This window comes from Apteryx mantelli, chromosome 2 (assembly GCF_036417845.1).
Source record: "Apteryx mantelli isolate bAptMan1 chromosome 2, bAptMan1.hap1, whole genome shotgun sequence".
Taxonomy (NCBI): domain Eukaryota; kingdom Metazoa; phylum Chordata; class Aves; order Apterygiformes; family Apterygidae; genus Apteryx; species Apteryx mantelli.
Window position 1 is genome coordinate 154,106,046 of NC_089979.1, and position 25,149 is coordinate 154,131,194.

At 39.8% G+C, this 25,149-nt stretch overlaps 1 protein-coding gene across 3 annotated transcripts in view; it reads right to left on the bottom strand.

Annotated features, from left to right (window-relative positions):
- Positions 1 to 25,149, bottom strand: part of NRP1 (neuropilin 1) — a 115,174-nt gene that overhangs the window by 14,509 nt on the left and 75,516 nt on the right. For 2 of the 3 annotated variants that reach the window (XM_067291878.1, XM_067291879.1), the window contains exons 8-13: positions 20,221 to 20,376; positions 16,760 to 16,904; positions 14,779 to 15,110; positions 10,103 to 10,247; positions 7,085 to 7,168; positions 3,842 to 3,901 (exon numbers count right to left, since the gene is read on the bottom strand). In XM_067291878.1, the coding sequence (XP_067147979.1) occupies positions 3,842 to 3,901; positions 7,085 to 7,168; positions 10,103 to 10,247; positions 14,779 to 15,110; positions 16,760 to 16,904; positions 20,221 to 20,376 (922 nt within the window). Of the gene's footprint in view, positions 1 to 3,841; positions 3,902 to 7,063; positions 7,169 to 10,102; positions 10,248 to 14,778; positions 15,111 to 16,759; positions 16,905 to 20,220; positions 20,377 to 25,149 lie in introns of all 3 variants that reach the window. The other variant, XM_067291877.1, reaches the window with a different exon arrangement.

Sequence of the window (25,149 nt, forward strand, 5' to 3'; positions counted from 1 at the left end):
TTTACACAATCACAGCAACAGGAGTGAAAGTCAAAGGCAAGACATTTCAGACTGCTCTCATTTTATGACCTCTTTAAACATGCCATCTCTTATCGTCTATTCTTATGTCTCTGCCAATGTTTCTCCCAGGGACCCATAAAAAGAAAAATAGACATGCTAGCCAATTAATAATAGACACTTGTAGCATCAGGATAGGTTCATTAGTTGTATGGTCAATGGATCTGCCCCAGCAGAAGATAGAATAGTTCAACACTGCTATTAAAGATCCTGAGGGGCTGATACAGTAGCTAACAGTAAGCTACAGACAGTCTGTCCTCTCCTTTGTCCTTGAACTATAGCTTGGCAGCTCTCGTGGAAGGAAGGAAGGAAAGTAGAGAGGAAAGATGGACGAGTAGCATTTGGTGGGCTCCCTCCGCAGTGCTGGCCCATTCCCCTCCTAGGATAATTCTCCTGTCAATAGGTGAGTGGTCTCTAGGTTTATGTGAATCAAGGGGATGAAGTAAACCAGCTATTATGTAACTAAATAGCAGCAGTTCAGATGAAAATCTGAGAGGGAGGTGTGATGAAATCCCATATGCCTTTTTGAAAATGTAGGGTACGTGATACTGAATTAAAACAGATTTATCCTCTCAAAGAATAACCAACAGCTGTACTTCTTGACCACATCTTGCTCACAGCTGGAACCATTACTGCACATGAACAAACAAGCCATTTGAAAATCTAGTTGAGTGAGTTCTTGCAAGTCCATTAATCTTTCGTGGCCCACAGACTTTGACATATTTTTATAACTCTTCCAACAAGAGGCAAGAAAGAGCATGATGGCATTAAAGATGCTAAGAAAACTCTCTATAGAATGCTCTTGCCAAGGGGAAATCAACATTAAAATGGGAAATTATAAACACAGTTTGAACCACTTCAAAGTAATATATTGGGTTTGATTCTTATTTGCATTTGGCCTTTTAATACCACTTATGCTGGCAGCATAGAATTACCTTAAAAGATAGTAAATTATGTTTTAAGTGCTTTAATATCCCTTTACATCCCTTTATTGATGTAAATTTGCCCCACCATAAATAAGAATCAGACCTATTCTACCTTCAGATGATTTCTTAGTATAGATTTTAACCTCAGGATTTCTTAGTTATATTTTTCTGAAATAGCTATTGCATGTGTGAGAAACAAGGTACTTCTTGAACAGTCTGCTTTACAAAGGACTGAGGTTACATGCTGAAAGCATGTAATGTAAATGAACAGCTTGCTTTATATGTAGATAGCTAAGAGTCAAGCAGTTCAGATAGTTCTTTGGTATTGAAAGAGATGTGTTCAAAAAGACTGGATGTTGGTGAGTCTTAGGACTGAGGTCTAATAGGTATTTACCTTGACAGAGAAGTTTGCTGTAGGCATCTTTTTAAGTTTGAGGAACAGAATAGATCCTCTCTCGAGAAGATCCAAACCTTTAAACATTTTTAGCAGTTTGAAATCATGATTCCTTTTTAATTTCTTACAATTCAGTCCCCTTGAAATGAACTGTAAAACTATCTTTGTGGGAGAGCTTTTTATACATGGAGGCTTTCCTGAGCAGCTATTTTACTTAACTGTTTCCACAGCGTATGAAAGCTGGTTGGAATAGGATAAGCTCAGGCTTTGACACACACAAGCATGTTACTGTGGAATAATGAGATTAGGGGTGTTTGCAGTCTTGAATGCAGACAGGAGGACAGCAACACATGACGTGAGCCTGCACTGCAAAAGTGTCTTGCTCAGCTTGAGAACAGCCAAGAGAGAACAAGAGCCCCCCAATCCTCTGCCAGCTGGGGCCAAGGGTGCTCAGTAACTTCATGGCAAGTTTGAACTGCATTATTTGGGGATGCCATTGCGGGGCTGCTCGCTCTCTTCTCCATGGGCTTTCGCTCTGGTCTGCTCCATTGCGCCAGCCATGCCCTGTGGCAGAAGGAAACGCTCCCTCCGGCCCCAGACCAGCTGGGGTTTCCCCACGCGGAGGGGAATTTCTGGCTGTCTCTTTTGGAGAGTTTTCTGGCTGGTTTTCAGTGAGGGATTACAAAGCAGCTGGAAAGCTTTATGTCTTAAACTGGAGATTCTGGAAGCCTTATTCTTATTTATTAACATCTGACTGATCTCTATTTGTGATCTTTGTAATGTGCTGCCATGTGGGAGCCCGGAGTTTGGGATGTGAACTCGTCCCTTATTCCCGGAAGGAAACGGTTCCTAACAACACAATACAGGGAAGTAACGTTGGCATGCTCCAAAGGCAACCTCATGGACCTCTCTACTAGAGAAAAAACTTGGCTCACCGTGCAGTAAATGAAGGCAGTGCAGGAGGGAAGTAAGGAGAGAAAATGAGGATATCTTCATCTCTGGCAGAAACAGTCAATCTGTTACTGAAGAATCCCACCTGAGCCAAACGGATTAAACACAACCTGCAAATAGGACTGTCACTGGGGAGGAGGGAGGCAGGTTGCATTGCAAAGAAGGACTTTGTGAATTTGTAATTAGCTTTTGTTTAAATACAAGAAGATATTTAAAAAAACACCCCACCTTTATCAGAATCCTTCGTTTCAGCAAAATCCAAAGTCAGAGGGTGTTAGACAGAAAAAAATAAATTGTTTTACTCTAAAACTGCTGCAATACCCTTTCTTCCTTCCCCGCCTCCCCTTTCAAAATGTGGAAGCGTGCTGACTGTGAGAGAAGTGTCCCACAAAGGTACGCCAGCTGGCCTTGGTGTCTCTAATTGCCTGGTACACCACAATCTCATCCTGATCACAAAGCAGGGCATGGCTTGAAATTATGTATGCTGACTAACTAAAATTTATGTCCCTGGAAACAAATTTTGAGGTGAGTAAAAGCGTTCACCTCTGCAATATCAGAACTGAGGCTGGGAATGGGAACAACGTCTTAGACAAGTCTATTGCTTAATCAGGTTGACACCATCAGGGTCCTTTAGAAAACTTTCGTGTTATTAGTACCATTCTTTTACTTGAAGCAAAAGCGGATTGTGCCATATGGTTGAGGAAACAATGATAAACACTTACCCACCCTGTTAATAAATCACTTGCAAGACTGCTTGACTGTACTTTAACGGAGGAAATGGGAGTAACTGAAAACTGACCTCTGTACCGCTCCACAATTTTTAATGCAAAGCATTTTAATTTGGTGCTCATACCTTTTGGAGTTGGGATTTTCTGCCCAAATCCATCCTTTCCCCCACCTCCAGTAAATTATACAAGATATTAAAAAATGCAATGAAAGCTGTGGAAGCAGCAAAATTGCTAGTTATTGTATCGATTAAGTAAAGAAGACCTGCTGCCAGTGACAACTTGCTTTTCCCTTTTCAAGTTCATGTTAGCAATTTATGTAACCCCATTTTCAGAGTACTTGCTAGAAAACAATATTGTAAAACTGCCAGCTCCCTGGTGGAGAAAACTGGCAAACTTGTCTTGTCTTGGTTTTGTAAAACCATGGATATAAATAGTGAAAAATGCCTGTGTGGCTCTGTTTTTGTTTTCCTGGAGTTTGCAAACACACTTTATGTCACTGGCATGACACATTTAAACAGAGTGCACTATGTGATTAAGTTAGTTTAATTTTGTCAGCATTTGGCATTTGCTGATGCAGAAGGAAGTCTTGTTCTCTGCTGTGTCTACATGTGGATGAAAGGAATAAAATATTTACTCTACAGAGCTGAGAGACCAGATGCTTCTTTACTTCAGAGACTTTTAGGGAATGGGAAGTCAGGAAGTGCTGAAATTCATTATTTTGTCTCTGGCATGAAATTTGGGTATGGAATTTATTACGTTTTTAATAAGAAAAATCTTTTTTTTACCTGGTTGTAATGTATTGTCTATTACTGTTGGCTTTTCAGTATTCAGCACTGTAGTACCACCTGGAAAAGAAATAATGCATATCATGATACATGGGACAGAATAAAGGACACAGCAGTCATTAGGAATATCCTATATATAAATCTGAAATATTATCATCTTTATTAAGCATGTAGGTAACTGAGTATGTGAGTTTAAGCAAGCAAATATTAAAGATTTGGTTTCCTTTATCAAAAAAGAAAATTAGAACTAATCATCATCACTTAATAGAGCTTTACATCTTTGAGGTCCTTGCAAACACCAGCTAACCAGTCCTCACAATGTCCCTATGGCTGTCCTGGTTTTATAGATAGCGATTTGCTCAAAATTGCAGGAGAAGTCAGCGACTGGTCTCCACAGTGCCTCCTAACACTCACCAGCTTGTGCATTCACCTGGGACATGTTGCTTCTCATATCAGAGATGAAAGAGAGCTGCAGAGGGTGAGCTAAGTTGCTCCAGCCCCTGCCACTACAGTGTCCTCCATGTGCATTGTTGTGCAGCTGTATTGTGAGACCAGCTCACAAGAGAAGTGCATGGGAATTGCCTGACTTCAGGCTACAGTCTAAGGCAGATTTCCCTTCTGTCTCAAAGAGCAGGAGGAATTAAGAACTTGCCAATTGTCTTCTTCTTGAAGCAGATAAACAAGAGGTGAGTGGGGTCATGGCCCTCTCCCTAAGCTCACTAATTGGTATTTCTAAAATACTTGACTTTTTCAAGTAAGCCTCATATTGATAAAGGAAACAAAAAGTAAATTAGCACAATTATAAATGCGCAGCAGGGTGCTGATTACCAGTCAATGGCTTTTCTTTCTCCAGCAAGCTTAAAGCATTATAGAAAGGATGACTATGATGACTTCCAATGAGAATGAATGCCCAAGCTGTATCAGCTTTATGTTTGTGAGAATGATCTGATGGGAAATGCTATAAGCCACGCAAATAGAGTAGCTCTGTATGGGGTCCAAATAGAGCAGGAAGGAATCTGGCCTACAGCACAATTACAGTTAATTGCAAGGGAGGCTTAATTGTGATACTCACATATGTGCAAATACTATCAGGCAAGTGACTCTAACAGTTGCACCCACGAGAATGCAGCACTCTGCACTCACATGAGGACGAATAAAGGAGGGTAAGCCACTGCTGAAATCCCCTCTGTATTCCTCTGCTATCCTTAAAGCCCCTGCTGAAATCACCTCTGTATTGCTCTGCTATCCTTAATGGGCCACGAGATTTACATACTTTCCTTCTATGCATTTTGGAGGAAGAAAAGAATGTTCATAATTACATAACTGATAAAATCACATATCTATGCATATTTGTATAATACGTAACATCACACACAAAATTCAGTGTTTCTACAGTATCCAGAACAATGGGGCATGCAGTGGTCAGGGTTTCTAGGTGGTACAGTAATAAAGAATACTCAAGCACCTCCTTGCACTTCTGTAGAAGGGCAGTGTTGTAATTTTAAATTTTACTAGTGAAATGGGTTCAGTTCCCCCAAAGAGCTGGTGCTTGGGAAGGCTGATGGCTTCTCCCTTGTCCTGGAGATTATAGACTGCTCCCTAAGCACAGCCTACAAAAATTGCCAGAGGGAATTTCTGTTCAATAAGCTTTCCTTAAGGAACGTGTGGGAGGCTGTCCTGAGCTCCCAGAAGCGCAGGGACTGTGGATGCGTGAACAGGGAACATGCTTGCATAACTCTATTTCCTTCCCCTCACAGTCTCTATCTAGGTGAGCTATGTCTCTGCTCATCAGGCCTTACAAGCCAGCCCTTAATATAGGGCGTTGTAGGAAGTGCCAGCTTTTTCTGACCTGGATCTGGAGATGCTTTCAGAAAAATAAATGCTTTACAGTGATTACTAATGCTGAAAGCTTTCTGAGCTATCTTAACACAATATGCACTATTTTATCAGGCTCCCTGTGCAGTTGTTTTCAAAAAGAATAAGATTCATCTGGGACACTGATTTGAAAAGCAGTGACAGGGACCGTGCAGTGTCTTTTCCACTTAAGAATTGTTTTTAAATGTATATTTGCAACTTGCCTTTACAGGAGACATTGAAAAGGCTCAGAAAGTGTTGGATGCTGAAACTGCACTTTTGTTTGCATCTGGTGTTCTACTTGGCTGCTTTCAAAAAGCCAGCATCCCTCTTACCTAAGGTTTCCCAAAGTCCTCTTGGACAGCTATTGCAAGATTTTAATGATATTTTATATCATGGATATAAGAAGCAATAAACATTTATTAGACAAGCACACCAGGGAGAGGAGATGAAATAGCTTGTGTTGCTATGTCCAAGAATAAGCTCAATTACTTTAGATGTATAGATCTGCTATGGGAAGACCTCATCAAACAGACCCATAGCTTTGTGGAGCAAGTGACCTCCAGGAAGAGATCAAAAATGTAGTGATGCAGTGTCAGCTCTCAGGATAGTGGTTCTGTGCACAAGTGAAAAGATATGAAAACTAACAAGCCCTTCCAGATCTAGGCTACATATATGTGTATAAATATATATCTGTATGCATATATATCTGTATGTAGCCTATTCTAAGCCTTTGCTTTTCAGTCACATTTCTCCCTCCTATTTTTCTGCTGGTGGTGGCAGCCTGGAGAAGGTCAGCCCCTCTGGCTGTAATGCTGTGCTGATGGAGAAGCTCATGGAAACCTTTCTGTTGGTATTTGTGTGAGCATGCTCTGATGCAACAAATCTGCTCAGTTTCTGCCTGGGAAAGGTTCGGGGCCAAGATGTGAGTCCTATGCTAGATTTTAGGCATGGAAGAGCAGCATATACATCTTGAACCTAAATAATACTGTTAACTCTTCACTCGCTCATCACTGTCATTTTAAGTTCTCCTTCAATCTTAGACAAAAAGATTTGTCCAGCTTTTTTCTTAATATGAGAAAGTTTGATTAGGACATTTGATTAGACACAATTCCTACTCAAAAAAAAATGCCCTCTCCTCCAGCTAGTCACTATTATTTGCTTCAAAATTACATAGCTGAGAAAACAATCAAAAGTATTGTCATATGTAAAAGGCAGATGCCTATGTTTTGACAGCACTGGCAATACGAACTGCATACCAATGTCCATTTATGCTGAGTGATTAAATCAGTGCAAACGTTTAGCTGGTAACCGATGATGGATATGAGCTAAAATGAAGCTGCAATGGAATGAGGATGGTTTCTGCACCTGTCAGTTGGTAGTCATCACCTGTTCCACTGTGACAGTTTGCCTGGTCATCATCACACTCATCTACAGGTTTGCCTTCGGAAATGGTGGGGACAGCCGTAGGAACTGAAACAAAATCCAGTCATTCAGTTAAAACATGTGCTTGAGAGTCAGCATACAATTGGCAGTAACGTTTTGATGAGCACCATATGCTCTCCTCATGTGTTATAGCTGATGAAAAGGATCAACTCTATTCTGCAGGTTAGTTAGTATTTCTTTGCAATGGGAAGTCTCTGTTCTACATCCTTGCATTAAGGCATTTGGCTGTGTCTGAGCTCACGTGCTGAGTGGATTTGGAAAGCACACCCCAGGAAAGCTTGTTCACTGGTTGATAAGTGTTTGTTGTTCCTACCAGTGAAGCGCAAAAGCCTGGCAAGGCAGAATGCAAGTGTTGTGGAGGAGTAGAAAAAGCATCATTTCATTGCGGGCCAAAGTACCCATGAGTGGACCTGTCCAGAGCAGCAGAAGTGGTGTATGTTCCAGGTTGTAACCCCACAGCACACCCGCCTTGCTGAGGAGGCAGGTGTCAGAGAGGAAGCGTCTGAGCAGAGTCCTGCTAACAGTGGCAGGAAGGCGATGTTATGTAGAATCACTTTGTGCTCACTGAGGAGATCTGGAGGAGGTTTCTTTTGTTTTGTTGAAGTTATAAATAAATAAGACATTAATGATGTCAGTCATCCCTCCTGGCCACCTGCTTGCCTCTCATTGGTGATGACTTTCTGATTGTTGCTACATAACCAGCTAAAGTCTGGTCTTTGTTATTACAATTAAGAGCTTGTGATTTGTGAAAGGTGCCAGAAAATATATCTAAACCCTAGTATCCACAAAGCAAACACATATCACATCTGGAAAATCACAGAATACAGATACTTGGTGTTATGTTTAGGTTTATATTTAATGTTATAAGTATAGCTCCCTGGCTTAAGGTAACCAGTCTGGGAATCCGATCCAAGCTTTTGTCTGTTCTCAACCACTATTTTTTTCATTAACAATGTTTTAATATCATTCTAAGGTACACAATAATGCAGTTCTTTCTTGGACTGTTCTTTGCCCTTCTACTGCCTTCAGAGCTGACTTGCCACATAAGATCTTATGCACTGACTTCTAGGATGGAAAACATCAGGACAAGCAGCAGTTTCTTAAGTAGCAATATTCTGGGATGAAACATGGCTCTTTAGAATGCCAACCTATGTTTTACAGGTACTATAGCCCTAGTTAAAGAAAGAAATGGTTCTTTACCTATTATGAATTATGCAGAATGTTTATTTCCTACATCTCTTTAAAAATCCCTCTGGGAGCTCCCTCTAGCTTTCTACATCAAGTTAAGTTTCTTATCTTGATCTTCATGCCCTTGTATTGCCTCATGCTTGCCTACATCTCTGCCATCATTTCATACATTCCCCTTGGGATGCTCTGAGCGCACACATCTTCCCCTTGCTCATTATTGCTACAGCACTGATTTCTACTGCTGTCTTTGTGCCTACTTTTCTCATCACAGCTCCTATCCTTCTCCATAAGTCTCAAGTGACTTCTCTTCAACTGTCTCCTAAAATACAGTTACACAATGAAGTTTTCTTATTATCCTTCTCCCACAGTTAAATGGGAACTGACCCTGCCTGTCCATGGGTGACTCAGAGGTGAACACCCTTCAGAAGTGCACCATGGCGGGAGGACAACTGCAAGTGGATGTCCCAGGGAAATATTATACTTGCTGCTGCAGTCTGCCAAAAAGCAAGGGCAATTTGCCTACTCAGTCTTCTCTCCAGCTCCTCCATCCCACTGAAAAATGTATTCTTGTAAGGTGGACTCACTTCTTCACATCCGAGCAGCTACTGGAGCCCAGTGGCAGGAGGACTTCGCCCACAGGTTGCAAGTTTACATGAGGCAGGTGCTGGGTTTTCTTTTCTCATTTCTGAGCAGCACAATAGTCTGCAGGAACTAAGAATTTGCACAGGAAATGAGGACTTCCTGCAGGAACTAAGAAATATTTCCAACCTCCTCACTTTCCGGGCCAAGTAAAAAGCACACTTATTTAATCTGGCCTTCACTAAAAACAACACAGAACTCAGTAGCTCTCACAGCAATTACCTCCCACACTTCCACCTTGGGAAAGATGTGGTGAGAAAGAAATGGATGCAGAATAGTCGGATTCATTTATCTTTGGAGCATGCTTAGCTACTTCTATAGGAAGTACCATATGTAACCCTGAGTAAGATGGTCTGTTATTCTGTGTGTATTGTTAAGCTCTGTGATTTATAATGCCACTCCATTACACTATCATCCACCAGATAAAATTATGAAATTCATGTAGTGTTATCTGTAGTTATCTATGATGTTATATAATTATTGTTTATATAGCAAGAATCAAAGCATTATCATGTCACAGTCCAAGGATAAATGTCTAAACTTTGCTTTTCCTGGTCTTTCATCTCCTGCATACTTTTTCAAAACTAAAACTTGGTAGGGAACAAAGAGGCAACCTCCCCTCCTCCCTGCGCAATGAACAGCATGGACACTGCACAGCCAAGTAATCATTGCCCACCATACCGTGTGGTGTGACTTTCATTTCCTTTGCAAAAGCACAAGACTTAATTTCTGTATTTATTGCAAAGCTCCCTCTGCAGTCTCAGAAAACATCTCTTCCTGGGTTGTATCATGGCTAACATAAAATATAAGATCCTGTCTTTATTTTCTCTGAATAGCTCTATGCTTCTTCAAAGTATAATCATAAGGCTGCTTAAGGGAACAGAAAACCATGTGGATAATATCACTGTGATTCAGTGAAGGAATTGGAGAAAGAATAATATTTGTGCCTTGGGCTTATTCAAATGTCTTCAGTGAAGGGACTGATTAGGCCAAAGAAATAGCACTAATAGCAGTCACGGAAGCGAGAGCCCAATGTGCTGCCTGTACAGGAATTGCAGTGTTCAGCATTAGTCCAAGCAGGAGAATGTATGTATGAAAATAATAAAATGCATTCATCTCTAGCAGAGCAATTACCTTCAAGTTCACAGCCCAGCAGTTCCATTCGCAGTCCCAGTCCTCCGTGTGTGGCTCTCTCAGGGTAGACACGGATGAATCTAGTTGATACAGGTTCAAAAGTCCGCAGTTCGGGAGTATCATAGTTGGTGTTGCCTTCAAAAGTCTGCAAGGCATGACAAATGCTACTTGTTAAAAAAAAAAGATATTTTCAGCAATTGTCTTTTTTTTCTTCATTCTCTAGTCTTTGAATTAGGTGAGAAGTAGGCCAGATTCTAACCATTTAATAAGTGTCTGACATTCCTGTCTTAAATAAGAATGGAAAATACATAGTTAAAACTTCTCTGAAAAGTAATGCATTTCATTTTTCATAAACTCAGTAGCAACCAATCCATCAGGGTCATAACAAGAGCTGAGTGTTTAATGAGACATGTTTTTAAATGACACTCTGATCTGGGGTTTAACTGGGTGACATTTTCAACACTTCTTGGGGAAAAAAATGACTGAGGTGAAGATCCTGTCACCTTTTAAGTGGTTACAATAATAATCCAACTATTCAAGAGAAAATTTCAATCTGATTTCCCCCAGTGACAGAGTTTCACAAGTTGTAGTCATTTCAAAAGGCATAAATTAAACTCCAGGAACAGTAGCTGCAAGAGTTCTTCCAGTGAGACTGCTATTGAATAAGAATAAAAAGAAAGGAAGAAAGAAAGAAGAAAGCTGCTTCCTGACAAAACTGCGATATAATCTAACAGGTAAGGCAGGTCAATGAATGTGCATTTCAGACAAAAAACTCTTCTCTGAGTTGCACTGTGGGTTCTTTAACCATCATGCAGCTCTCAATGGCATTTGTTTGATACCTTCAACTTCTCCTGTCAGTGGAGTTTTGCATATGAAATAAGTTATAATTTGTACTTAGAGTAACACCTCAGATGCCTCCATTGAGATGATGGGTCCTTAGAATGACTTACTGTACAAAAGGCATGTTAAGTAACAGTCCTTGCCATGAAGAGTTTACAGCCCAAGGTAGGCAAAGAAGTTATTTTTAGCCATTTTACAGTAAAAATGACTTCACAAGATCATATAAAGAATGCTCCAAAGTACAAAATATAAAAATATATATTACAAAGAAATAAAGTAAACTATTTTCAATGTTACTTGGTATGAATTCGTTAAATGACAAAATATTAAATGACATCTTCTTTGAACTGGAGTTTGAATTTGAGATCACAAGACTATTTTAAGGTAATTCCAACTCATAGTTGTGAGGCCTGAAGCTTCCCTCAGGAAGAAAATGCCAGATGTCCTTCATTTTGAATGAGAACAAACCCCAACCTGAAATAAACTCCTCCTATTGATCTAGGGGAAAACAGAGCCCATGGGAAAAAGTGACTGTATTTCCCAAGGCACAAAAAGAACATGGGTAAAACTGATTGTTGCTTGTATTTTCGGTGCAATCATAAAAACCTTGCTTGTTTTTGCTGTATAGTGAACCAATGGTCCACAACCCTTTTTGACCTTTGTTCAGAGTGCAAGTCACAAAAGCCAATGATGATGGGTGCTACAACCAGCTGGCTTAAATAAATAATTTCAACATCAATGCTTCTGCTCCTGTTTCTGATGGGAGGTTGTTTCTCTGAGGTGGCTCCAAGAGGCAATGGTTCACCAGGTGTTCTGCCAGTGCTTGGAAGACAGTTGTCAGGAATCACACATGGATGGCCTGTTAGATCTAATTAACATGCAATTACTAAAGCTTTCTTATTATGTTTGAATGGCGATACAGCGCAAATGATCAGAAAAGCTACCTACCATAAGAGAAAGGATGAATGCTATTTTATGTGTAAAAAGTAGACAGACACATGTATCTGAGGAATCCTTGCTTCCTTTTTAATAGTAGTCTTAATAGCAACATATAATAATGAAAACTGTTTTATAAAAGACATCAATACTGGAGTACTGACACACAGACATTAGAATTCAATAGGCATCTAGAATTATATTGAATCATAATTATATTGAATCATTGTCCTTTGTAGTGCAGAGCTGCCTGTGATTCAATTTTGACTGTTCATTTAAAACACGTACTGATATTCTTTGTGGGGGAAGAGGGAGGAGTATACAGTAAAACTTCATTTTATGAGCGTCCTCTATACAGGCTGTAACAAAAAATGCTTTACTTCATTACAAAGATAAGTTATAATAAATAATAGCTAAACAAAAGATAAGATAAACTGGCAAGAGGAAAAAAGACATCTTCCCAATGTTTGTCAAATCAAAATAAACATAGCAGAAAAATTTAAAAAGGTTGTTCCAGATAGCAGGATATTCAGAAAAGAAGTTTTGTGCACCAGAAATGACCAAAAGGAGTGAAAAGACAAAAGAGAATGTTATCCGTAGGTAAGTGGAAGAAGTTGGGAAAGAAGTATGAAACAGAAAGATGAGTTTATGAAGTAAACTTGAGCAAGACTGTGGAGAACAAATACAAGTTGGATCTTGAAATGAATAGAGGTTCTGCATGGCTGTTTGAGGGCTCAAGTAATGCTCATCCCTTTGCATGCTCGAGATAGGCTAAAGGTGGAAATATTGTACACATTCAGGAACAGCAGAAATTGGGTCAACCAAAGAGAAAAGAGTTATAACAGTCCTAGTGAAAGGAGCTGCAGGCATGGAGGACAAGATGGAGTCGAGACAGAAGGTGATGCTTCATCCCTTGGACGTATTTTGTTTTATGTTTAGCTTGTTATAGCTCCTTCTTTTCCTGACATGCAGTTGTTTATTGAATGTCAAGACTTTAACCAAGTGAAACGATGTGTTTCATTTCATAAAACAGGCCTGTTTCTAATCCACATTCCTGCTGTGACTCATTATAGCATTCTGTCCCATCCAACTCCACTTAATTTTAAAATACTACATTCCAATATTAACATTTTAAATCCATCAGTCTCCCAAATCATAGGACTTATCTGATTCTCTTTAAATAAAACTTGTGCTTTGGAAGAAAGTTTATTAAATGTTTTGAATTTTTGGGAAGGATTATAATTATGCCACAAGAGATTTAAATTCCAACCCTCCCCGTTCCATTAATCTTGAAAGTTAATTTCTGGTAGTGATGAAAGCTAAGGATGGATATAATGTGTTAGTTAGCATTCTAGCTTTCTTGTCAAACCACTAACTTCTGACAATGATGGCAAGTGCTTGTATTAAAAAACAGAAAGCCATGCAGCAGACGGCACGCTGCTTTGAAAGCATATGGCATTATATTTTTTTCCTCATTGAGCCACAGTGTAGAAGTATGTGTCAAAACAATATCTATTTTAGAAAGAAAGTGGTTAGATCCCATTGTTGATTTACACTCTCTTCACACTTTATGATGAAGTCAAAACTCATGGTAACCAGAGAAAGGAGTTGACTGCAAAGGCTGAATTCATTTGGTTTTAATCCCCAAAACAAATGATGAAAAGTGATGAGAAGTGAGAAAATGCAGACATATTCAGTGAGATTAAAACAGGAGAGAATGAAGTCCAATATTTACCAAATGTGCCTGGAAAAGCTACATCCATGGGCCCACACAGCTTTTCCCTTAAGGAAACACAGGTTTGCCCAATGGAAGAGGCTATACAGCAAAACAGCTTTACATTTAATTTTCAGATTAACACAGCTGAGATACTGAAAAAAATCTGAAAGTTCTTGTCAGTCAAGTACCTCACGAATTTGCCTTTCGAGGGCACATTTTTGGTATATGATTCCCTGATCATTCCAGTACTGAAGCACCATTTCCTGCACAGGGAATGGGTGTCCACTGTCCTCCTCAAGGAACAGGGTAGGAGGACTAAAACAAGAGTTATGCTTCTCAAAGCAAAACCACCTAAATATACTTTGTGAGCAGTGCTAGCAAAATGGGATGTAAGGCTTAATGAATGGGATTTGGGGCTATAATATTCCTCAGTGCAATGCAGGTCTTGCAGAGCATACTTCCAAAGACAAACCAAAGCAGATATATTCCTGGAAACTCTGCTGGGCCACGCTCATTTTCTTTTCCTTAGTGTCTAACTCAGCAATTCATTTGACCCTCTTCTGTAAATGTCCTCCTGTGTCTGCTTGGCCCTACGAACCAGCTGCCCTTTAGCCCCAGACATGCTCCCAAATGCTTCACTTATAGTATAATTGCACTTTTCATTTGGGATGAGATAGCATGTCAACAAGGCCATCACTCTATTTCTTTCGGTGGGAGTTGGATTGGACCATTACAGGGAGTCCGTGAAGATCTCAGCACTCTACCCGCAGGTCAGAAATCCAGCAGGTACCCCTTTGAGCTAGGTAACACCATCCTCATTCCACAGCTCAGAAAAAAAGAAGCAAAGGACGAGTGATCCAGTGACTCAAATAAACTCATTCCCTGTCAGCGGCAAAACTGTAGCGGGAATTCTGCTATGCACCTCTCCGGCAGCACTGGTATTACCTTTACAAGGGATTTTGGAGTAACCTAGGGACCACAGATGCACACTGAACTTGTCAGAAATCAAGACCTCCGAACTAGCTGTTGAATACGCGAAAACTTGGCCCCAGTGGCAAACTTCAGGTCTGCTGCCCTGGGAGTCCTCCTGCTTAAGTTCATCCCAATGCTGCACCTTTTTTCAGGCCACATATATATAAAGATTTTAAGCATGTTCTTTCCTGCACAGAGATTTCACCCTTACCTTTATCTTTTTCTTGCTGGAATCCATGATCATTTTCCAGTCTGATCCATTGTTGCTGTAGCCGATCTTGAATTTTTTCATGAATACTTTGTTTTCTCTGTGCTTGCCTCCTTGAACAATTATGCCCCTAACTTTTTTCTCTTCACTAAGGTCTATCTGAAGCCATTCGTTTGTATATGGATGAGTAGTTGGTGGTAGCGCCCAGCCTGAACGGCTTGTTATGAGGCGAGCATTTTCTGGGATCCAGTTTCGATCAACTTGAGTAGATGCAGTAATCTGAGAGTCAGGAATGAGCCCCGACACCATTCCCAACATCCCAGAGCAAGGATAATCTACAGAGAGAAAACAAATAAATTAAAGCGTTAATCTCAACAAGCACCAAAATAGAGAAACAGAGAAACAGGACATATCAGTCAGTTCAAATATCATAAGAAATTACTTATTTTTGTTTCTTATATCCAAAATAATCTTTTTGGATTCTTATATAATTTTCATTTGTTAAAACTTACACATCCTAGTTTTGGCAGGAGATGGAAGTACCAAAATACCACAGGTATTTCTGGGTTGATGGGAACCAAAAGTATCAGAAAACCCTATTCTATTCTTGTTTTCCATTCTTTTTGCTAAGTCAAAGGGAACAGGGTCACATCTGAATTTGTGGATATTTCCCCAGAGAAAACTCCCCAGATCAGCCAAAAACTGGCTACAGATTACTTAATTTTGAGGACATTAGAAATGGAAATATTGTATTATTCTGTACAATATAATTTATTGCTGTATGTGAGATTTTCCTATTCTGTTTCTTTGGTCTCTCAGGCTTTTCAAATGACACAGAAACTAAATAGTTGCTTCTTGTACAGTCCCAGTTAAATAAAGAATAAAAATATTAAAAGCTACTAACAAGGAATGAAGGTTTCTGATATAGAATGTAACAGTTCTGCTGATATTACCTTCATCTAACCTGAAAAGATTTCATAGAATGACCTAGAATTCTTTAATTCAGCAATCAGTAATCTTATTTTCCTACTGGTTGGAAGCCAGTCATAAGAAGTATTTTCAAGACCAGAGAAATACTTTAAGGAAAATAAGATCCACAGAACTTTTCAAAATTAGTGTCAATGAACTGTGTAAAGAACTCTAAAAGGACACTAGACATTTTTAGAAAAATCAGCTTTTTTAAAAAAATTCAATCATTAACATTTTCATTATTCTATAACTTGCCATACAAGATCTTGGTACAGAAAATTATTTTTATTTTACATATAATCTTTTAACAAATTTGTTGTAGGAAATACAGAAAACTTAAAACAGGAAACTAAAAAAACTTCTAAAAAATTTGTGATTATGTCTGTTTTTTTTTTAAGATAGTGTTGTGATGATAACAAATACCAGTCTGTTCAGAAAGTATTTAGGACAATTATTTGGTAGCTATCTGTGTGATGTAAATGAACTACATTCCAACAAAGTAATACTCATCACCAGTGGGAATGTGGAGTGATAAGTCTAGCTGCTGGAATAGGCTTTAGATCTAAGTGTTTGTATCTTGCATTGTTTTTAAACCTAGATAGGTATGTCTGTTCCTTGGTAAATCTGCTGAGACCCCCTGAAGTAACAGCAAATAGCAAGCAGGAGAAGGACTGGAGAGTAATGAAGGAAAAACAAGAGGGGAGTTTTTAAGAAATCTGTGCATCTCAGCTATTTTGCATGAAGCTGTAAAATAATTGCAAGAAAAGTAATTATACTTTATTTCTTTCACTTCTTAAAGCCAAACACTTAAAAGTTAATGCCAGAACAACATTCAGATAATGCTGGATTTTTGGGTTGTTGGGGTTTATTTTCTTTTTGATTTTGTTTATATTTCTATGTTGAGACCACATCTTTTCAGTGCAAATAGTGGAGCTGTATTTCACTAACAAAAATAAATAATTTCAAATAAAGAAATGAGAATTTTCATTGGTTTTAAAATTTTCCCAAGACCTACCTGTTATCTTGCAGCCATAAACTTCAAATCTCAGTGATACTCCATTTTCCCAAGATACAGGTCTAATTCGTACAAAACGTGTTAAAACTGGTTTAGCAAAAGGTCTGTAAACAACGTCAGTGGGATTGCTGTTCCCCTGAAATACCTTCACATGACAAGAAAAAGTATGTATTTGTTAGGTTTTCTTTTAAATGTTGTTTATAAATCCATGTTTTACAGATAATAATTATACAAGATCTAAACAGGGTTATTTTTGTGGGGGATGAGACAGAAAACTTGCATAGGGAACTATTTCATTAAACTCATAACACAATTTTTGCAGAGAAGTAAGCTTTCCTTGGGGAGGAAAAAAGAAGATGCAAGGTGTTGAGTGATATTAAATGAAATACAGGCTACCTGCAGAGTCCCATAACACCTCGTAATGCTGCTAGGTAGACCAGGAGAGCCTCAGGACCTTCAGGAGAACAGAACCTCACCTGAGTGCAACAAGGGTCTGACCCTCTCTGCCTATTTTGACAGGGATCGATATACGGGAATGACATACTTTGGGTCTTTGCTATCCAAGGGTTGCTGTGTCCTGGAAAAATCCCTTACTGCCCAATTTGGGCAGTTTTCACAGAATCACAGAATGGTTGAGGTTGGAAGGGACTTTTGGAGATCATCTAGTCCAACCCCTCTGCTCAAGCAGGGTCACCTACAGCACGTTGAACAGGATTGTGTCTAGACGGCTTTTGGACATCTCCAAGGATGGAGACTCCACAACCTCTCTGGGCAACCTGTTCCAGTGCTCTGTCACCCTCACAGTAAAGAAGTTTTTCCTCAGGTTCAGACAGAACTTCCCGTGTTTCAGTTTGTGCCCATTGTTTCTTAACTTGTCTCTGGGCACCACTGAGAAGAGTCTAGCCCCATTTTCTTGACACCCTTCCTTCTCGGTGGGGGATTCAGAGTGCCCTCTGAATGGCAGCACAGCCCTCTGGTGTATCAGCCACTCCTCCCAGTTTGGTATTGTCAGCAAACTTGCTGAGGGTGCACTCTGTCCCTTCATCCAGGCCACTGATGATAAGTTGAACAAGACTGGACCCAGTACTGACCCCTGGGGGACACCGCTAGCTACAGGCCTCCAACTAGAGAAGCTCGTACTTGTATAATGATGCAAAAAAGCTACAGAACCTCAGACTCAAAATTAAAGGTTTAAATTTCAGTTGGACCATGTAAAAATTCCTTTGAGGAGTTAGGATAAAATATACTACTTTCTCCCTGGGCTTAAGAGTTTTGTAGGGTGTAACCCGCAAACCTTGCTTTGCTAACCTTCTGTTGTGCAAAGCCTTTTTAGCAAGTAGTCAGTCTCCCTTTCTCCTTGCACACTGAGATGAAAGTATGTTTAAAATCTATGTAGCAAATTCTAAGATTTTCTCTACATCCCCTGAGGCTCACAGTCAAATTAGATGAACAATAAGACTTCCACAAGAAGGTACAGTATTGTGCTATGCTTTTATGTGGAGGATCCTGCAAGCACATTCCTTCCTAGCAGAGCAGAAACCTTGCAAAGTTCTAATCCAAAGAAGGTGATTCAGTTTCCTGCTTCTTCCTATGTAGAGAGGACCAGTTTCCTGTTGTTTTCCATGCATACAAACCCCTTGCCTTTTATGGGCCTTTCCTTACATATGGTGTCTACTTTCCTGTTTGTCACTTGCAGTAGCTGCACTAATTTGGAGTGGAGGTCAGCAGCACACAACTGTCAACTCGTCAGGCTCATTTTTTTTCTTAAAAAATTTAATATAGGAGGTTAATATCCAGCAAGAGATTTTAAATTAATCTACATTTTCTTTCAGCATTTTTTTTCTGGCAGGACCTTTTCTAGTTTTCTCAGGGACTGCATCTGAGAGAGGAACTGATTCTGTCTCAAACACACAACTCCTTGTACGTGATTTAGTGCAACATTAATGTGAAGCTTCCTTGAAGACAACTGTGGCTGCTGTGCTTTTGTTGTTACTTCAGTAGCTCAGTCTCCTTAACTTTTGATTTTGAATGAAGATATCGGAGGGAGGCTGGTGTGTATTTTTCCTGCCATGATCAACAGCAATTTTGTCATTTTAGAAACCTGAATTTTTTATAAACTCTTTGAACAAGTAAGACAGATCTAGGAACCGTTCTCACTAATTGAGAAGAGCACATACAATGGAAACTCATGTAAAATATACTCTTGGAGAGTTTACAAATTGAAGGTGGTAATAAAAATCAGGCATGGTCTGATTTTGAAAGAGGCATTTGTTCAGATCACGGGAATGAGAGCCAGGAAACCCTGTCTTCGCACACCAGCCGCAGCATTGGCTCTGCCTGCGACTTTGGGCAAGTCACTTATGGTACCTTTGTGCATCATTATACTGTGCCCACATTGTGGCATTTGACCTTCTAAGGTTCCTTCTCATCTGTAACACCAGGATAATACCTGTCAAAGAGAGGCTTTCAGGATTCATGTGTTACTGTTTTACAAAATGCTTCCAAGACAAAAAATATGTGTGTTAAACACTGCTACCATTTTGATCAGATAAATTTAGTGAACTTGAGGAACAAACCAGTAACTAAATATTTAGAGTTAGATACATTTACACTGATGGAACTTAATATGACGCAGATATTCTGGATCCTTACAGAAGGGTCACAAAAAAGTTATTATTAAAGGAGGTGTCACAAAACTTTTCGGTTCCACCTGCCCCTGGCAGACGCTGGGGATGCTGCTCCTGGGCACATCCTGAGCAAGGTGGGAAGAGAGGCACAGAGACGCTGGGACTATTCCTGTGAGAGCCTGATCAGAATTGACTTCTCAGTAAAAAGCTTTATGCTCATGGTAGCGGATAATGAAGATTTTTCTTATGAGTGCCTAAAGCTGTTTGATTTGGAGGTCACAGAGAGCAAATCCACCGATAAATGGAAAGGTGATAAAAATCTATAAGGATGGAAAGATGTGCCTAATTATCTGTCTGTATGACCCCCATCACTGAGAACATCTAAGAAAATGCTAATGACTTACTAGCACTCCTGCAAGATAGCACGGCTATGTATGGGGAAATGAAGCACTGAAACACTGTGTATCCAGAGCTGCATGGCAGAGAAAGGACCTACATAATTTTTAAAATGTTCCCCATAATATTTTTCTCAAGGTCACATCAGAAATCTCTGGCAAACTGGGAAACAGAAGCCCAGTCCAGGGAAAAGACCCAAACTACTCAAATTTTTGTGAACACAACTGACAAGGCAGGCACCTTGCACCCTTTTCAGCTCTGTTTCTGTGGCCGTTAGTCCTAAAATAATTGTTATCTTTCAGATTTGGGATATTGTTAATCCTGACTGTGTTGATTAAACCTGTGATATCGTAATCCTTTTTTTAAACAACTAAAAGTAACTAAGCAGTTCAACAGCTTACTTCTTGACAGAAGAGAGGCAAAAGAAAAAAGACTTACGACAGGCTTGTTTCCCTCCTTAAGAGTAATCCAGTCCTCTCCATTGGAGCTGACATCTACACGGTATGTTTTCAGATAATATTCTTTCTTAGTTTCTTTTGAGATGGCTCCTTGGGTCCCAATTCCAGAAACAAAGCGGAGAAGACCTAGATCTACCTGTGGTAGTGAATTGGGACATGAGGACAACTGGATTAGAGCATAACAATACTGCAGAAGTGAACCGTCCTCCCTCCACTCAGATATGTCTTACAGAGACCGTAAGGCTTTATGCAAAGAATATTGCAGTACATTGTTGATAACATGGTTATGATCTCCTCTTTCCTTAACAGTGTCATCACAGGAGGTGAGAACATTTGCCTGATCAGTCAGGAGGGCTGTTGACATGCTGGAGAATTATCTTTCCTTCATCAGGAGGAACCAGAGACTCCACCAGTGTGGGTGGGAGCCACCTGTCTGCAGAGAAGTTACTGGTGAAGTTCCTCAAGGACCAGTCTTGTGAACAATCTTACTTAATACTTTCATTAACAACCTTGCAGAGATGCTAATGAGATTTGCTGAGGATGCAAAGCTGCAAGGTATTTACAATGCAGAGGAGAATCACGCAGGGAGAAGCGGGTGACCCTGAGGACTGGAGTATTAGAAAGAGGACGAAATTTAATAGTGCAATATCAAAGTCACGCACTTAGGGAATGATAACTAGAATTTCTGCTAAAACCCGGGAGCTCATCACTTGCAAACAGAAGAGGAGAAAAGAATCCCATGGTGTATTCGTTAGTCACAAGATAATTATGAACCACTGAGTAATTTTGTTGGGAAAAAGGCAAATGAGTTCCAGTTTGTACCAAATGAGGCATTTGCAGAAAAGAGAAGGAATTATTAACACAAGTGTAATAATTCTGTTCTAACTGACAAATGAAGTGAACTTTAATCATGAGAAAAAAATGACATTTTGAACTTGCTGGGGAAATTAACACCGTGGTGTGCGGGCGAATGCAAGTTAGAGGCATTCTCTCTTTTTCACACACTCTCACTCTTTCTCTTTCCCTCATGGAGCTACCAAATGGAGAAGTGATCCAGGGTAATCCAGAAAAAATGCTATTTTTAATCTAGATCAGTTCCCTGATCTAGTTCATCATGTGGCATCATAAAAGTGGTATTGGCATAACTAGGAGGATGATGTGTGGTGCAGGAGTGTGGCTACTGAAATCAGTTCTGCTGGCAAAGGAAACTGGTCCCAGTGCACAAGTCCAGCTGCCAAAAGGTTGAAACTAGGCACAAAACTTTCCCACAGCCAGGCCGATGATAACGGCATTGAAACACCTGCCATTTTCTTATAGTCTTTCTTTAGCCATAAAAACAAAATGATTAAAATAAAATCAATTACCCTGCTTTCTCCACAGCTAGAACCCTCTTTGTTTCTTAAAGCAAACCAAATAATTTCAATATAAAATTAAACTATTCACAAAATATTAATCAGAATAATTTATTCCCCTAAAACTGAGTTCCCCAGACTTTAATAAGATAATAATAGGCTGAATTAACCCTTTTCATGTGAATGTCCGATGAACGTCTCAAGCTTTTCCATTATTTCCAAAGTATGCAGGATGCAAAATATATGTCCCCTGTGTTCCACAGGCATCCTTTTTCCTGGATGTATGTCATATGTCCAAGGGCGCTGGAGCAGTTAAATCAACATGCTCTGCATTCTCTCTCAAAGGGCCGAAGGAAGTGCTATTGAGGACAGACTGGCTGCTCTCTCAAAGCTCATGTCATATGCAAGTCATTTTAAATCTTCCAACACAAGAATAGCAGCCTTGTGTGTGAAAGATAGAATGAGCTTTCAGTGCAAAGCTCCTGTCCCTGCCATAATTTTTAAGCTGATAAAGGCTATACTTAACATTTTAGCCCTGGTCTTTAGGGGTGAAATACTGCACCATTTTGTTTTGTCATGATAAAAAAAAAAAAAATCAGTCTTAAAAAAAAGAAATCTGAACACTGCCTTACAAAAACAATCAAGTGATTTAAAGTAACTGGAGAGTCTCAGATGTTAGACTGTTGCAATCTGAAAGTTAATGGGGGAATCTGGGCATCATTGCACTGAGCAATCTCAGTTTAACTTCAAATGCTCTCCAAACTGTACTCGGCTGATTGTAAAGTGTGCTGCACTGAGTTATGTCCAATATCACATTCACTTCCAGGCTGAAGTGCACTTGAAAATCTGGAAGTCTGAGGGAGTACAGAGCTAAGTTATTTAAATGATCTGCTTCTCTTACAATTTGAAACAGCTCTTCAGTTTTGAAATGATTAGGGTCCCAAGCCTGTACCATTCCAACTGATTTGAAATGATTCTAGTACTTTTTTTTTTTAATATACAATAAGTACTTCATTGTGAATAAAGTCAAGCAATGGCCTATCACAAGAGTTCTAGATATTTGTAGCCAAGTTAAAATTTAACCTCGAGGGTGTAGGGGTAGATTTGATTATTTGACATCTGGGCAAATAATTACAGCTACCAGTCACTGAACATTCAGGCATTTCAGGCTTTTCCCATGAAAGAACTTTAGGTGCCTGAATTTTGCCCAGGCCCAAATGCTGATATTCAAAACTCCCACTCAACTCCTGAGGCACTGAAAGCCCCAAAGCACTTTCACCTACACCACTGCCCAGAACTAACTCCTGAATGTGCTCTGGATTTAGATGTCTATCTTCATGTCTAAAACCTGACAGGATTGAAAAATCAGGTAGAGACTCTCCTGTCAGAAGACAACAGTTCACAGGGACAGCACGAAGCTGAGTAGGTCTCCCATTTCTCGCCTGCAGGCTGGGAGGAGGAAAGCTCTGCTGCAGACCCTGGCGCTGGGACCTATTTAATGCAATGGAGGAGGAGGGCTGGGACCTACATCTCCTGTTGCTGAGGAGAGCAGCCTCTTCACACAGATGTGCTCTCTCTCCAGATCAGCAAATCTTTACGTATTTCATGAAAACGGGAACTATGTCAACAACAGGCCCATCCTGGAAAACCTGGAGACTGATGACTCAAGTGTTCAGCTGGATGCCACAGCTCTAAACCTGATCATGCAAAGACAAGATTTAAACCCAAATCTCCTGCATTCCAGGCAATATTTTCTCATAAGTTACAGAGAAAAAAGGAATAACCCAGCTCTGTCAGTGCTTTGTGAGGAAAGAGCTGTTCACACAACAATGGTGGGGTTGAGCAGCTGAAGAGCAGAAGGGCTGGAGCTGTCTGTGCTAATTCAACCTTGGAGCGGAAGTCAAGGAGAGAGGTAGAGCTCAAGGCATATTCCTCCCTTTGACAGATCTCCGCTGTGGCCTTCGGAGGAACTGTTCCTCTCCAGGCATACAAAACCAGAACTGCAACACTGAGTGCCTCTCCGTAGTGCCAAAGTTGTAAATCAAGCCCTAAATTTACATATTTTCTTCTCTAAGTAAGATGATAGAAATAAATTATGTAGAAAACTACCCTGGAAGCTGTATGACATGTTTCGCGGGTGTGTTAAACTCACCCTTGTTAATCACTTTGTGATGCATTTTGTTTTTCTTTCTCATGTTTTGTGAAGCTATATGAAACTTTACCATCTGTAAAATGCAAGATTGTGCATAAAATACACATTCTAAATGTCATAGGAGTTACTTAGAGTTGAAACTCAACCATATTAACTTCTATTACAAACTGGAGCCTGAAGGTATCAAAAGGCATCTGGGGTAATATGCAGCTCTTTCACACTGTAATACCCAGAGGAACCACTGCAGAGGACAGTAGTTCTAGGACAACTGTGTTGCTAAACAGATAGGATTTCTTATGCTTTTTGGAGCTTCTACTTATAGAGTCCAGCTGTCCATGTAAGTTCCAGTCAAGTTAGTATGTCCTTTGCACAAAGGTCTCCAAGTGTTAACATGAACTGAGGTAGCCCACTTTTCTCAGATCCTGTCTCGTCCAGCTGAGATAATAGTATGAACCCTTGACAGCTAGCTTTTGTTTTGGACTAGTTGTCCTTTTTGTTTTAAGAACCTGTGTTTCATGTAAAATGACCTGCAGAGAGATGTGGTGATGAAATACTGTACTTTTGAAAATGAACATCAAATGCATTTCCCTACAATTATTTGACATTTAACTTTCCGCACGTATGATAAACAAACATCTGGTATTTATTTTACAGGATGCAAAAGATTTGTAACTTATTGCATGCTGTATGTCAGTGATCCGAAATAGGCAGCTGTCTCCAAACCTGAAATCATGACACTTCACTTCCGTGACCAGGACTTTAGCTTTAACTAACTGTAGTACGCTGGTAGGTTTTTTTCAAATGTCCTTTATGTTCATTCAGATTAAAAAGCATATCTTCTCCAGAAAATGATGCCTTAGGACCTTATCCAACACACACAGTCTTTGACAATTGCCTGGGCTGCAATGTGACTACCCTTATGTGCAAGTACAACACTGGGAGCAAACCTGCCTGTAGGAATGGGCCCTAACATACATGAAAAGAGGAACATCTCAAATGCATATTTTTTTCCAGGAAAGAAACATTCATATAAAAAAGATACAGTTGTTTCTGCTTCTAAAATCAATTTATTTCCTGTGACATCCTATTGCAAGATGCTAGCTGTTTCTACATATGAATTACTTCCTCACTATTTATTCTTCAATATTACATCCAGGAAAAATACTTTTTATTGCTGTCTCCAAAAAATGTGTGTGTGGGGGGGTGACACATTTTTAAGGCATAGATATGCAAGGGGTGGCATGCACATTTTACTCGAAAACAGCTAAGGAGAAGCACAAAGAATAACATTTAGCTCTGCACAGTATATCATGTAGCAAATCTTAGCTAACTGCTGATTAAAAAACAACACACAACATGTGAGACATGGAATGAATATTGCTGCTTCCTGTAGTCGTACACAACC